The sequence below is a fragment of the Fukomys damarensis genome, unplaced genomic scaffold (genome assembly GCF_012274545.1).
Source record: "Fukomys damarensis isolate Sample0158 unplaced genomic scaffold, DMR_v1.0_HiC HiC_scaffold_29, whole genome shotgun sequence".
Lineage (NCBI taxonomy): Eukaryota > Metazoa > Chordata > Mammalia > Rodentia > Bathyergidae > Fukomys > Fukomys damarensis.
In genome coordinates, this window is record NW_022900941.1 from 35,423,937 (window position 1) to 35,440,356 (window position 16,420).

General features: G+C 34.0%; 1 protein-coding gene across 1 annotated transcript in view; it reads left to right on the forward strand.

The window, feature by feature from the left end:
* Position 1: 1 nt before the first annotated feature.
* Positions 2 to 16,420, forward strand: part of Kcnj3 (potassium inwardly rectifying channel subfamily J member 3) — a gene marked incomplete at its 5' end in the record, with an annotated part of 142,808 nt that continues 126,389 nt past the window's right edge. Inside the window, 2 exons of the mRNA XM_010639308.3 lie at positions 2 to 670; positions 10,631 to 10,847. Coding sequence (XP_010637610.1) covers positions 2 to 670; positions 10,631 to 10,847 — 886 coding nt within the window. The remainder of the gene's footprint in view (positions 671 to 10,630; positions 10,848 to 16,420) is intronic.

Sequence of the window (16,420 nt, forward strand, 5' to 3'; positions counted from 1 at the left end):
TTACCAGGTAGTGACCCCCTCCTCCAGCGGCTCGGGCTTGCAGCCCCAGGGGCCGGGCCAGGGCCCGCAGCAGCAGCTCATACCCAAGAAGAAGCGGCAGCGGTTCGTGGACAAGAACGGCCGGTGCAATGTGCAGCACGGCAACCTGGGCAGCGAGACGAGCCGCTACCTCTCGGACCTCTTCACCACACTGGTGGACCTCAAGTGGCGCTGGAATCTTTTTATCTTCATCCTCACCTACACCGTGGCCTGGCTCTTCATGGCGTCCATGTGGTGGGTGATCGCTTACACTCGGGGCGACCTGAACAAAGCCCACGTCGGCAACTACACGCCCTGCGTGGCCAATGTTTATAACTTCCCCTCTGCCTTCCTCTTCTTCATTGAAACCGAGGCCACCATCGGCTATGGCTATCGATACATCACCGACAAGTGCCCCGAGGGCATCATCCTCTTCCTCTTCCAATCTATCCTGGGCTCCATCGTGGACGCCTTCCTCATCGGCTGCATGTTCATCAAAATGTCCCAGCCCAAGAAGCGAGCCGAGACCCTCATGTTTAGCGAGCACGCGGTGATCTCCATGAGGGACGGAAAACTCACGCTCATGTTCCGGGTGGGCAACCTGCGCAACAGCCACATGGTCTCTGCGCAGATCCGCTGCAAGCTTCTCAAAGTAAGTACTGCCTCCCCTTCCTCAGCAGGCGAGCGCCTTCGCACCCGGAGGTTAGCTCGCCCAAGAGCTGCGCTACCCACTTACTTCCCGTTTACCTGTCGCCACAGGTAGTCACTTGGGGGTAGGGGAGAAGCGCTGAAGGTTTGGGCAAAGAGCACAACTCTCAAGTCTCTTCTTTTCTCACTCGCTCTTTTCCTACTCTTATTCATAGTCAGCGTTTCTGATGCACTTATGTCTCTTTCTGGGGTAGTAACCCTTAAGGAGTCAAGGTGTGCGCTCCTGGATCCTTTATGGAAATGTTCCCCCTGACCTGGCTGTTTAGAACACTTCTGATTTGCTGTATACACACTGCTCCCTTAAAACTAAAGTGCTAAAGCTAAATTGAACAGCTTTTATTTTGATAAAACAGGTGGTGAACTTAACTCAACTTTTGCTTTGGGTTTGCCTTTCTGCTTTTTTCTCCCTAATAATATTAGCAGTTGAGTTCCTTGTCTGGACCCAGTGAGTTTAACTATACCTGCCTTGATCTTTTTAACACTCAGATCCAGGAAGCGGTAAACAAAGTGGAAGAAACCACACCTGGTTCTCTTAAATTTTTATTTTTACAAAATATTTTCCTAGAGAAGTATTCTGTGAAAGCTTGAGTGCTTTGCCTGCAGAGCTTCTTGTTAATTTTATTCTTAATTGCCTGTTTCTATGAAGCCTTTGTCAGTTACAGATTTCACTTGAAGCTTTTCAGCATCCATTAAAGAAGATTGCTTCCTACCATCAGTGGTGTAAATGCTAAAACAAATGGCACATGGAGTGGTAATTAAAGTAAGATTCTTCTAGTCGTTAGAGGGCACCACCACAAACAAGAGAGGTGCTCCTTAGCCTCTCATACAGTTGAGTCTGGGGAGGAAGAATTAAGGGCTTAAAGAATAGTTCTTTCTCCAGATATCAATTATTTTTCCTTGAGAGATTTGCCTTAGTATTTATCTGTTTATAAATTGAAAGTGTTACCTCAAATAATTCATCAATTGGAAATTATTTATCTGAGATTGTTTAGAGAACCATAGCCGGATTCAGAATTTAGTATTAGTAAAATGAGAATCTGATAGTCACTTAAATTGATGTTTTCTGCCTTTGAAATTTCAGTTTTCATTGTCTGCCTGTACACTGGTTTTCACCACCCTAATTTATGTTTTAGTTAAAAGTGACCCAATGTGCTTTAAAGAGCTTTTATTTTATGTCATTTTCCTTATTCACTTATAAGAACTTATTTTAATTACTCTTCATTAAGTTGTTTGGTAGTGTTTGAATTAAAGAAGTTCACTTGGCCTGTCACTCTACGCCACATGCATATTTACTATACTGCTGACAGTAAGTAGACCAAATTTTATATATCAGGCTATAAAATTATCAGCCCCATTTGGATGTATATTTAATAGATGATATAACCATGAATAAATAATTTGAGTAGTGTATTATGTAATTAATGAATTGCATACAGTTTTCATATTTAGATTAGCATCTTATTTTGTTAACTAATTAATTAATTAAGCAGGTTGTTTCATGAATCTATGCAGTTGTGTTTTAAACATAGTTATTACAGTGGTAATTGTTGTATGTCCTTGTTTCTATGCACAGACCAAGATATATCTTTCCTTTCTTTAGGTTAGGGCTACTGGGAAGATAGGAGCAACTTTGTTAGAATAATACCAAAGTCTCTCTCTCTCAAAAACAAATCTGTTTATGTATCACTTTGGAGTTTTTTGGAAAAGTAATTTAGAAAGTGAAATATAGACTTCAGAGGCTATTTATTTAAGTTCCATTTAGTATTTTTAATATATTTCAAACATGTAAAGTTATTTGTTGAAACAGATGTCTTTTTCAGATTTTAGATGTCATCAAATCTTATTTTTAAAAAATCAAATATAATTAAAATCAGACTATTTATTAATTACATACACACACAAGATTAAACTAAAACATTCTGTCTCTACAGTGGTGAAGTTTCCTGAAAAAAAATTTTTTGCATAAGGCCATGTACCACATATAAGTAGTGTCTTGATTAAAAATATAAAAGATTTATATTATTGACAAATTTGGATCAAGGTGCTACATTAACACAAGGTGATAAAGAAATCTCTAATTAAAATGATAGAACAATCCTAAAAAGTTCTTGACTGTTGATTTGTCAAGATGTTAGTCCCAAAAGTCAGAATGATTGATATGTAGCATTAAATTTACATTTAAACCAAATTATAGTGAAATTCTCCCCTGATTTTGTGAAGGAAGAGGAATTGATTAGTGGTAGGCAGTTCTTCACACAAGCCAGCTAGTGTATTTTGTTTGAAGTTGTTTATTCCTGTAGCCATAGTAGTTAAGTGAATTCTTGCAGTTCTTGTCATTTCCTTGGGTTCATTAAAAAAATAGTCATGCTTTAGAGGGGAACTAATAATATTATTTGGCAAAATTAGAGGCGAGATTTGCCTTTAATAGTTGCTCTCATTTTCTATTAGGGACTGAGTTGAAGTGACCTAAAACAGTCAGCTATTTATGGGAGAGACGCTATACCAAAATCTCAAATTTAAAATATTTTATTAAAAGTTTTATGCATTCTTATTTCATATTATTATATATATTCAGTTTTTTATTTTAAACTCCACTTAACATTTTAAATGTAAAATGGTGTGTTTTTAATGAAGAATATATATAATTTTAAGGCAACAAGAATTAATATACTATTCAATGATTATAGTGCATGTATTATCTTCATATTACATAATTTCATTCTGTTTTTATATTTGCTGAATAAAAGCTTTATTAATATCAACATTAAAGTTTTATTTAATAATTATAAAGCACTTTCAGTTCTTGGAAAGACACAAATAACATGGATATAGCTTTCTAGTATTTGCTATTATTAAGTTTTAGACATATAATAATTTTAAATTTCCTAACTTTTGATGAAAGTTTCTTGGCCTAATTTTTAATTGTGCATCTTACCTTTATGAAGGCAAATTTGTTTCAACTCTACTCCAAAATTCTCAGCTTGAAAATATTGAAATATCTTTAGCAATTGAATATAGAACATCAAAATATATGCAAAGAGATGTCAATTCTTTTACTGAGCAAAAATATAAAATAAATTACATGAAATACAAAAGATATAATTTTTATTCTTTAAAATCAATGAGTTGTAAAAACTGTATTAATATGTATATTATTAATATCATTACCATATGAAAATTTCTTTGACTTATCAATTTATTTTAGTTGTTTACCTTAGAGAGTAGGAATTAATTAATATTGTGGCCATACTAATTTAATGTATCATCTTGTGGAGAGTTTTAATAAAAATACCAGGACTATGGCTCAAATGATAACTTCATAACTTAGGATTGGGTTAGGATCTCATTTATTCCTTTCTAACGATGACTACCCTAGACATATAATGTGCTGTAGGAAAATTTTGATGCATTGTTCAATAATTTATAAATTAGTATCTGAAGTGTGTCATATATATATATATATGTATATATACCATGTGTGTATATCATATATATGCTTATATATTCTCAACTAAACATTTTACATAAAATAAATGTAAAGCCAACTATTTTTGCTTCTATATTTTGAAAGAAACAATGAAGTTTCTCATGGAAGTGTTATGTTATTTCTTTATATTTATATTCATTGTCAGTAATCGTCTTTCTGAGGAGGTAGGTTATGCAACCTTTAACTTTCATTTATTGAAAGTTAATGAAGTGCATTCTCTTCCTCTTCAAATATCACATCCCTTATTTTGGTACTCACATTTTTAAAAAATCGCATATTAATACTTTAGTTGAATGCTTTGTGGTTTTCTTCTATGAATGTGATTACATGTACATTCAATTAAAATTGTTGTGTATAAAAACCACTGAACACTTTACCCTCTTTTTTCTCTTTTCAGTGTGAGGAATCTAACTCAGGGCCTTGCATATGCTCAGCAAATGCTCTACCACTAAGATATATTCTGAGACCTACCCTAACATTTTATTGATCTTTTAACTGCAGTGATTCCTGGATCACAGATTCTAGGACATTTTTACATAATTATTGACTTGTATTCATTCTATGTCTTCATTCAATGTCACATTTACATAAATGTGACTAGGATTTGATTCTCTATGACCTTATTTCTTATGACTGGCTTTTATCTCCAATTGATCTGTTAATTTGAACTTTTAAGCTTGAGGCAATGATTTATCTTCAATTGAAAATTAATCCCCCACATATATAGCATCTATATTTTTTCTGAAACCATGATCCACGCTGGTGAAAAGTATATTTAAGGAGTCTAAGACTGAGGATTTCAGAACTCTCAAGAGCTAGGTTCTCATATTGTTTGGTGAATTTTAAATGGATTTATTATGCCTTTTAGAATAGCACAGTCCCTTTGCTTTCTTTGAGAAAAGTGAAATAATTCTCTTATAAGTATAAACTTTGGGTTCTTTGTAAAATCTATAATTATAATTCCTTTTAATAGTAACACTACAGGTTTTTAAAAATTTTATTGTGATTCCTGAAAAGTACAGAATGCTTAGAGAATAAAGGATAAACAGAAATAAGGGACTTGGAGACCCACAAATAAACAGCAGTAGGTAGGAACAAATGATAAAGAGAAGCAGTAGAAAGCATTTGATGGATTGGAGGGTGTTGGTGAGGAGGAGAATGTGCAAATAGGGTTACAAATCTTATCCATAGTTATTACAAACTCCACAAAAGGCTCTCGAGGAATTATGAGCTGCTCTTGCATTTGAGTGTTATACAAGCCTCACACAATCTATTACAAGATAAAATAGATTCTATTCTATAAAAATGTTCTTGTCATAAAAATAATTTAAAGGGTTAATTAACCTAACATATTTTTAAATTTTATACTCAATTTTGATAAGCTCATTATCTGTTTCTTTGTTTTTGTTTTTGTTTTTTTTTTGGTACCGGGAATCAAACTTGGGTCCTTGCGCTTGCGAGGCAGGCCACCGAACCGCTGAGCTAAATCCCCTGCCCTAGCTTTTGTTTCTTTTCTTTTTTTTTTTTTCATTATCTGAATATTCACGTTATTCAAGAACAAGCAATCTATATAAATGTAAAATGTTATTGCAGGTCACTGAGATGTAATTGATCTGTAGATCTATACTCTCCTTTTCTTGACTAAAATTTTGATCTGAGTGTCAAAGGTATTGTCATAACTATGTATACTCTCAAAGACACATTTATTCTTGATCCAGGAATCTATATTTGCTTATTTTTTTAACATTAACTTTCAGATACTGCTCTTGCTTCACTTCATGAACTTTTGTTTCTAACTTCAACATGTACCCACCATAAATAAACACAAGCATACACATTACACATTTAAAGAAAAGCAGAATTCTAGATAAAATGGTGGGGTCTTTGTAACCAGAATTTTTGCTTATTCTCTCCATCCAAACCTCCTTTCCTTTTGTTCCTATTACTGGCCCAATGGGTTCTGTTCCAGTTGCAATTTAAGAGAGGTGGTAGGGCATGGGCCTTTTTTTGGAATATGTTAATGGTAAATCTAGAGTCAGGTGAGAGGGAGTAAATATTTTATTCAGAAATTCCCCATGATTCACTCTGCTATAAGAGAGTCACAGGCTACAGATGGGAGAAAGGCAGCAAAGATATGGATTGGATTGCTGCATTGGGTCCCTGTAGACTGATTTGGGACCCTTTTCCTCATCTCATTCAGCAAGAGGAGGACCAAATATGGATCTGTTTATTTGAAGATAGTGCTAAATGTGTATATTGTGTGTGTATGTGTGTGTGTGTGTGTGTGTGCATAAGCCTTGAACAATTTTTCATCTGTTATATGAAAGCTATTTGATTGAAAATACCTGACTATGATGGTCCCTTCCAGGCATATGCAACTTTTAGTTTTTTCCACCTGCAGTTAGAATCTACCTGTATTATTTTGTAGGACTATCTAGATTTCAAGGAATTTCAAAGTCTTTTGACATTAATTGCTTCTTTGTGGCATAAATGTTAAACTGTATACATAGAACCAATCACATATAATGAAAATGTGTACAATGGAAACATTTATGACACAGTATGTTTTTATTATGAAGAATAACCTCAAAATTGTTGCCACAATCTAAATGGTACAAAATCACCTTAACAATACTGAGTTGTTCAAATTACATTTTTGGATGGTGGATTTAAACACATTTTAAATTTTCAATGGCCTCAATTTTTCTCATAATTCTACAAGTTTGCTCTAATTTATTTAATGAGCATGGACTTAAGATGGTAGAATAAATTCATTTCCTTTTTATGATTCCCTAAAAGTGGGGAAAAAAGTTGTATGGAAGTCAGTCTATAACTTTTCAAATTATTTTATAAAATTTAAAAATTAACAATTTTCCATTCATTGCCTTTCCTCTAAGCTTTTATTTCTTTCCAGTTCTACTTTAAAGATTCAAAGTTATTATTTCACACAGTAGAAGTCAAATCTTTGTAAATAATTTACTGCATAATCTGAAATTTTACCACTGACTTTTAATTTGAAAACAATATGAATTGTGAATTGTTGTTGATCTAGACTGCAACTACCTAAACATTTTTATCTAGGAAATTATCTTGGTTCTATATTCCCTTTGAAATTAGGAAGTTTAGAGAGTTAAAGGAGATAATTGCAGCAATAACAAAAAGCTGTATCCTAATATCACAATTCTTATGATGACATAATGAAGAAAAGTTTGTTATTTATCCAAAAATGTTCTGCCTATTACCAAAGATTTCTAGGTGAAACACAGTAACTGATACTAAGACAATATGAAGCTAAGGGAAGATCAGTGCTGCTGTTTTGTTACATACTCAGTTACAGATCACAGTTTAATTCTAGAAAAGCACATATATAATTCATTGTTTTCTTCATCTTTCTTTTTCATATACACATGTATATCAAATTTCTTAAACAAAAGTCTCTCTCCCTCCTCAAATGTAATTGGAGAGACTTGGAACTAACATAGGTTCTTTTTTAAACTTTGTAAATCTTCAGCACTGTAGCAAAATTAGGAAATCCTAGATAGAATTATATAGAAGGAAAAAAAAGAATTATATGGAAGACTAAGGAAGAATGTGTATGTTTATGTAGATCCCTGGAATATCAAAAGTGTTTGGCTACACACTTGATTCTGGTCAGGAGCTCAGACTTCAAATAGTCCTAGATTTCCAAGCACCTGTCACACTGTCACCATCTTTTATTTTTGACATGAGCCAAAGATTTCTACTTAATTCCAGTTATTAGCAGGCCTCTTAGACTATCACAGAGTACAAAACACAAACAAAATTCTGAGAAATGAGCATATTAAGAGTTAAAATATGTGATGGCCTAACAAAGAAGACCTGGATGATAAAAATTGTAGATGTCTGTAATGTGTCCTAGGAATTAAGAAAAAAAATTAAATTGAACAGCATCAACTGGAAAATAATTTTTAATTCATAGTGAGTGTGACTTATTTTAAACATACAGAGTCTTGGACAGAGTCTTTCAAAGAAAAGAAGTTACTGGTAATTTTTCCATAGTGTAACATAAGAGGTCCTAAACTGGATAGGAAACAGTGTTGACGGTGGGAGAGTGGGAGTGGGACGGGATCACATAGCAGCATTTTGAATATATGGGACAAATGCTGTATTTAAAATCAGAAGCCATGTTAAGTGATATTGATGAATATTTAAGAATAAATTGCTTATATTTGAATAAACTGTTTTGTTGAAAATAAAGAATTTCTATTTCCAGATTAAAATTCTCCTGATAGCCTGCCTGTTTCTAGGCCACTTCCTCTGTTTTCATGGATTATTGAATGATTGGGGAATATGAAATATAATACCTTTTACTAAAGCCCTTTAGAATGAGACACAGGTGTAAAGTGACCAATACCTAAAAAAGATAAAATTTAGTACTGTATATACATAAAGTAGAAATATATATTCTTTGGAGAAAAATATTTTTAAATAAGTGGAAAATTGATATTTTAAAGATTTATCATTGTCAACACTGCCACGTAGTGCATGAAAAGCTGAACTCAGAATAGTCAGTAAATGCACCTAAATCTTGGCAATTAATTGAAAATATCAGAATACCACCTTGTGTTTATATAGCACCTGTTTCCTACTAGGTGACAAAACAGTGACACAGCATTTTTGTTTTGATGTTTGCTTTGCATTTGGTTTTCATGGTCATTACTCATCGTGTAACTGTGTAGTAGGAAACATGTTAGCGTCATCCATATTTTTCTAATTGGGATGTGGGTTTAGAAGAATAGATGAATTGAAAAGTTTCCACAGAGAAATTTTTCATGCTGGTTGCGAAATGCCTAGTTTTCTCCAACATAGGTTTGCAGAATTGCTGGTTTTGTTTTTGTGCCATTAGGTTTTTCCACAGATTTTTCTTTTGCATCAATGATCATTTTTTCTTTCTCTTCCTCCCACTCTCACCCTCTCCTCTTCCTTCACTCCATCTTAGCCCTCCTCTTCCGCTATTAAAAACTACACACAGAGTACAGAAAGAAGTTCAATGCTGTCATTGAATTTTTTTCAATACAAATATCTTTTGTGAATATCACTAATCTCTCTAATTGACTAATATTCCTACTGAGATGGCCTCAATTGCTGCCAGGATAAACCAATATCCATTCAAACATTTTCTGTTTTGCCAGAAAGGAATTTGTTCTAATCCAACTTCTCAGTGTTTCAGACTCATTTATTCCACTTTTGCAACCAATGTATTTCAGTAAGAATTTTGTCTTCAAACTACCATTTAATTGGACAGACAAGTGTCTTAGGTTCAATTTTATTAAATTATCTTTTCAGAAATTCTTTCAAAAATGGACTGGATTTTTCAAAATTTCATGGGCTGGTATCATGGGGCCCTCCACCTAACTAATGTTTTTTTCTGAATGCAACTTCTAAGTATCCAGATTTTTCTACTTCCATTTTGTAAACTAAATTTAAATATTTGCTCACACATGATTATTGTACATGAATGATATGGAAAACAAAATGCAAATGAATGGAAAAAAATGAGTAAGTTAACTTTCATGGTTTGTTGATTTTTATGTCACATTTAATTTGCATTTAGAGTCTTAGCATGTGAATAATTTATTGAATTAAATTGTGAGTGATTTATATTAAATCTGAATACCACTACCTGATGAAAGTTTTACTGAACTATTTATCAAATAAAACTATTTAAATTGTATTTTGATTAATGCTGTTTAGAACAATTTTGTGATTCAAAATCAACAAGTAGGGAAGTAAACAATTATGATGCAGTTTATTATTAGGAGTTTTAAAGTCATTAGCTAACAGCATCAACCTTTTATTTTGATTAAGTAAACTCTTGTGTACGTAACATAATTCAATGGGACAAAAATCTTCATTCTTCTTTCCAATTTATTTCCATTTGTTAGTTTTCAGAGGTACTGAAAAATAAATTATTGTGCTGTGCTTTTAAATATTTCAATAAGTATCTTCTTAATAGCCCTTTTGCCAGTTTTACCAAACTCTACAAGGATTGTCTATTTATTTGCTTTGTGAGGAAGGAAAAATCTGGCATGCAATGAGTTATCATGCAGTGACTTGTGTCGAGCAGTGGCAATGTACAGTCTTTTCTACAGTGTGTGCTAACAGCCATTGTTGGGCCAGGCATTTCTCCAGAGCTCACGAGTTAGGGAATAGTAATTATAGCAAGTTGTGTATTATAAATAATGCATGTATGTTCCACATGAGCTATGTGGGATTTCATCCCATTTGCTAGAACATAGCTGCATAATGATTTGTTTGGATTTTGTTGCAGATGATTGATAGTGCAGAATGTTGGCAATGATGTAAATTACTGTTGGGCTGCCTTGAAAATTTCAGTACAAGTGGTGATTTCTTCTCTTTTTCTGTGTGCTTGTCTAGTCTCGACAGACACCTGAGGGGGAGTTCCTTCCCCTCGACCAACTTGAACTGGATGTAGGTTTTAGCACAGGGGCAGATCAACTTTTTCTTGTGTCCCCTCTCACAATTTGCCACGTGATCGATGCCAAAAGCCCCTTTTATGACTTATCGCAGAGAAGCATGCAAACTGAACAGTTCGAGATTGTCGTCATCCTAGAAGGCATTGTGGAAACAACTGGTGAGTAAAATAATAGATATGCCATCAAGTTTTTTATTCCATGTGACATTCTATTATATGTACAGAATTTAGCGTGAATTAAGTCCGGTGATGCAGAGTTCACAATAATGAAAGTAATAAGTTATCTTCGTAAGATAGAATTGCTACTACTTTGAAAATTCAGATGTATAGTTTTTAATGGTTGCACAACCGATATTAATACAGGAATACACATTGGGGAATAAGGGAACTTCTCTGGTGTCTTAGAAATGATTGTGGTGTTCTATTTTAATTACAACCTAAATTTCCTATTATCATGATTTTTCTTTAAAGAGCTAAGGTTAAAAATATTCAGTATAATTAGTAAGCAAGCGACACTTAACATGCATATCCTTGCCTTTGGGGTGGTAATCTGCTGTTTCACTGACAGATCTTTGATATATACTATGTGCTGCCTCAGTGGGAAATTCTGCGTGCATGTTGTGTGTGTGTGTGTGTGTGTGTGTGTGCACGCGCGCGGGTATAAGAATCCTGATGAAAGCATCACTTTAATTTTAAAGTGGGTCAGTACATATCCCCAGCTGAACCTTGAATACAGTTTCATTTAGAGATTTTCTTCTTTTATTGTTTTAGTATAACTTTGTGCCATGTATCATCTTTAAGATGCATATTCCATGGAATGCACCAAATACTTGCAATTTGTAACTCTAAAGAGAGCTGGGTCAGCAAAAAAATGAAACAAGAAATATGAGTATATTATTTGGGCCATAAATACTGCCCATTTAGTTTGAAGCCTAATGGTTCAAACTAAAGCATAAAATCAATATAATTATATAAATACATATGTGCATGTATGTGTATATCTTGAATTTATACTTTCTCCAGGTAATAAAAAAGCAAAAATTTTTATCTCATTTTTTCTTCATTATCATTTTGATCTTAAAGATACAAATTGTTACATATAACTCTAACAATACAATACACATAACTACAGAAATACTTAAATTAACATTGGCAATACCATATATGTAAGCTTTATATCGAGGTATATGTTATTTGATTGTGTAACAGTTACTTCTAACCAAAGAATGGGAAAGCAATTGTAATTTTTTATGTGTGTCACATAATACCTATCTAGAATTTAGGAAAACTAGTTAATCTCTACAAGCATGTTTTCTTTCTTTTTAAAGTGAGGAATACACTATAACCACTTTGAAGCTGCTTTTTATTATTATTTTTATTTGTAGTGCCTCAATTGAAAATTAAAATTATAAAGGATATAGGAAATGATTTATCTCATCAAACTGACATTGGATTTTTTTTGCACTATTTAATAATTTAAGTTTTTCATTCAGCATTCAATTTAAAATTGAAGTGTTATCATGGTGTTTTTCTAAAATATATTCATAAGCAATGAAACCGATTTATTAAGGCTCTTATTCCAAAAGCTCTGTACATTTCAAAGTCAGTTTTTATAAATCTCATATATCAAAGTAATAATGCAGTATATGAGCTTACAAAATAGATGTTGCCATTTTTATTGGATTATTTTGTAGCACATTATTCTCTTGTACATATCTGTTTATAGTTTATCAACTAATTATTATTATTTTCATCACTGACATGAGTGAATTTTTGTCTCACTTGGTAGCCTTAAAAATTTTTTATAAGACTGTCTACCTATCTAGTTATGCAGCCATCCGTCATTTTTTGTGTGAATTTTCCTAAACGCCACGTGTATTTCTCAAGAGTAGAAGCATTTTTCTACAAAGTCATGGTCTAAAGATTGAAATACTTTCACAGATTTTCTTTGTGTTGACCTTGTTGTACTTGAAGAATATTGGTCAGATATTTTGAATAGTATGTTTCTTTGAATGTCTGAGCTTTTCTTATTAGTTAATTCTTTTTGATTTTTGACTTCTAAGTATGTATCTTGAAGCAGGCTGATTTTTTAAATTTCATTTATATTTCAGAGGACCATGATTAGCAGATAATGTCCATCATTAAGATTATGAAAGCGGGGGATTTAGCTCAGTGGTTCGGTGGCCTACCTTGCAACTGCAAGGACCCAAGTTCAATCCCCGGTACCAAAAGAAAAAAAAAAGATTATGAAGAATTTTTTGTAATATCAGTTATTCATTGGGATAAGATATTTTAACATTTCTCCCCCATTTTTTATGTTTTAATGAACCAACACAGAATAATTTCCACAAAAAAATGTGAAAACTTGGCTGGAGACTCAATTTCTTTTTTACAGATTGCCCTTTATGGAGAAGAGATTAAAATCTGCTTCCTTGTAACCTAATTAAGCCTGTTTTCTAGATCTAATATAACAAACAGCAAAAATATTGCTCATGGTTTATAGAACTTATTTTGTGGAAAATTTATGTGATATTTTGTTTTCTCCTGGAGATGACTGGAGAAGACAGGCAGGTAATAGTGCTTCAGGGGTTGAAAACAGAGCCACAAGGTGAGAAGATAAACAATACATGCAGATACTCTAGGTTGATGGTCAGGGAAGGTCTCTGAGGAACTGACACACTGAGCCCAAAGTTCAGCTAGGCTGCCTGTACTCCTCCGGGCCACAGCATGGCAAGCCCTGAAGTATAGTTAGTGCCAAGGCCAGGAGTTTGGAATAAGCCTGAGGCGCAGGTGGGAGGAGCAGAGTAAACAACAGAGTGAGATGAGGAGGGAGGAGTGGGCACCTCTGCACTGTGAAGGATTTTACTGCGTGCAGCAACAGAAAGTGGTGGGATTCACTAAAAAAGCAGAGTAATAATTTAGTAACTGTATATAACAAAAAACTCACATCTTTCTTCCAGTGGGTTTTATGTAGTTTATTTCAAAGTTAGTAATTCTAATGTCTTGGAACAGCATAGGATTCTAGGCAGTTGCTGCTTTCATGTTAATTGTGTTCCCCACTCCACTTCCCTATCCTCCCACCCTTACTCAGATGCTCACTTCATGGCAGTCCTCTGCTAGGATTCTTCTAATCTCATTTCCATTTTGCTTTTTCCCTTTCCTGTGGTCTCAGCAGGAGTGGTGGGGAGAGGTAGATGAGAAATTCGAAGCATCTAATTTCCATGAAAATTTCCAGTTTCAGCCCAGGACTGTTATGGATTACTTTCTCCCTTTCCTTGGAAATACTCCTCGGTGATTAGAGAACTAAAACATTGCTCTTCTTGCTTCAAATGAGTTGGAGTTTTTTTGCCCCAGCCTTGCCTCTTTTCATCAATGCCCTTTGCATCCTTGCTCCTGAAGCAGACTCCAGAGTGTAGATTGCCTCTAACTCTTGCTCTCTTTGCTGCTTTCTCCCAGGAGGGAGAGCACTGCTGGAGGCAAACAAAGCATTGCGGATTTGGCTCATTAGAACTGGATGCTTTCAAACTTCAATCTGGTTTCTGCTGCTATTTGGCAGTCTTTGGAATTGTCTTTTCTGTACTCCCAGGCTCACTCCCTATGGGATCTATTTTAGACCTTTTCTCTCTCTCATACCCCCAGGCCCAGCTGTCCCATCCTTGTTTGGCATCTCATCTCTCCACCTCTTATATTGAAAACAATATGACACTTGAGTTTTTGTGCATTTCTTTACTCTCTTTATCATCTTCTCATGGTTATGTTCTCCTTTTCCTGTTATCTATGGGAGAAATTGCCTTTTTCTATTGGTCCAAACCATCTTTTTTTACAAGAGATGTGTTTCTCATGCATTTCTCTCCAAGACTTTGGGCTGACATCCAGCTCTTACCACACCATTTCCTAAAAATCCCACTGACTTATTTCTCTTTGCTCTAAGAATATTTTCAGTCCTTTATTTATGGTGAAAATACCATTTTTCTTCCTTTTGTACTCTGAATATTTCTCATGGGATTCAGAGACACAGTATTTTCCTTGCCGCTCTCTTTTTTCTTCCTTATTATTTCTTTAGTTTTTTCCTTATACCCTATATCACTACCACTTTCTACTCCTGTCCATCGTTCCTAGTTCTCTGCCTTTGCTTGCTTTCTTTTCTAGTTTAATCACTTTTTAAATAAAATTGCAGTCTCGTAGCTCCACCATTCTTTTATTTACAGCTTTACTTTGTATTTTCTATAAATTTCAGGCCACTTTTTCACTTGGTAAGCACCATTTTAATTCAGGGTCCAATTGTCCCAATACCAAGTCATCATTACAATCTCCTTTAATTCATCTTCAGGTGAAAGGTTTGTTTCTATTAGTGATGGCTATTTTATCAAAGCCTTCCCTTTCCTTTTCCTGTCCATCTAATTTTTTCATCTCATAAATACTTACCATATCCTGTGATGGGCTAAACATTATTCTAGACCTCAGAGAACACATTAATTATCAAAACAGAATTTGTGGCCTTGTGGATAACTGTATTTCTATGTGGAAAGAATAAAAAAGAATGAACTACATAATTGAGAATGTTAGAAAGTGGTGAGTTTGATGGGGAAAAATAAATCAAAGTAACAGGGATTTTGAAGTGACAGGAGCTCAGGGAAGGCTGTAATGAGAAGGTAACAGTTGGGTCAAAACTTAGTATCTTGAGCAAAACAAGTAGGTCAGGAGGGGCATTTCAGATAGAGGAATAGCAGGTCCAAACATTCTAAAGGGGCAATCTACCTGGCTGCTTCTCTTCTCAGAATCTCTCTGTTCAGCTGCTCCATGATAAGTTTGAGTGATGGTAGTTCTAAATCACAGTTGTTCAGTAGTGGACTTAGTACCTGTGGAGTCTCTGCTTTAAGCATGCTGAATACTGCTGCCCAGTAAATTTACATATAACACTACTTTCACAAAAAGTACTGTGCTCACGGATCCCTAATACCTGCTATATCAAAACACACACATTTCTTCCAGTTAAAACTAGGCTGCTCTATAATACTCATACACTGACATTCATGTTTACCTTCTATGTTTGTGAATATACTGTTTTGCAGTACCTAGAGTGGCATTTTTGGTTTTCTTTCCCATAGTGTAAGAGTAGTCACTTGTGTTAAATCTTCCCTGGGAAATTTAGTCCATAGATTTTACTTAATAATTTATTAAAACAAAGCTTTTTATCATGAAAGATCTAATTAGTACACATTTTTTAAAGAATTCAAAATATAATAGCAAAGTTGGAAAATTTAGTCTTAATTTCAATTACTGAAATGCTGTTCTGTGGTTAACTTTTTAGCTGTTTATGTTCAGACACATTGTTATTATGGTGTTTCTACTACTTCATAAAAAGCACCTTCCATGTCAGGTCATAATTCTACATCATGAGTTTTATTGGCTTTATTATGTGATAATCTATATATCTTTTACATTTTTCTCCTAGTCCAGAATCTTCAAGATTTTTTAATATGGTAAATATTCTTATAGTCTATAATTTCAAGTTATTTGCCATCAACCTCATTATTTTAGATATATTAGTGATAGAATTCCTGTGTAATGCTGTGTAATAAGATATATAAATCTACTTGCTTCTTATCATTCTTCATTCTTCTTCTTCTTCTTCTTCTTCTTCTTATTATTATTATTATTATTATTATTATTATTATTATTTTTGTTCTAAGTATCAACTCTAGGGCTTCATGCACTACCTAGGCAAGTGC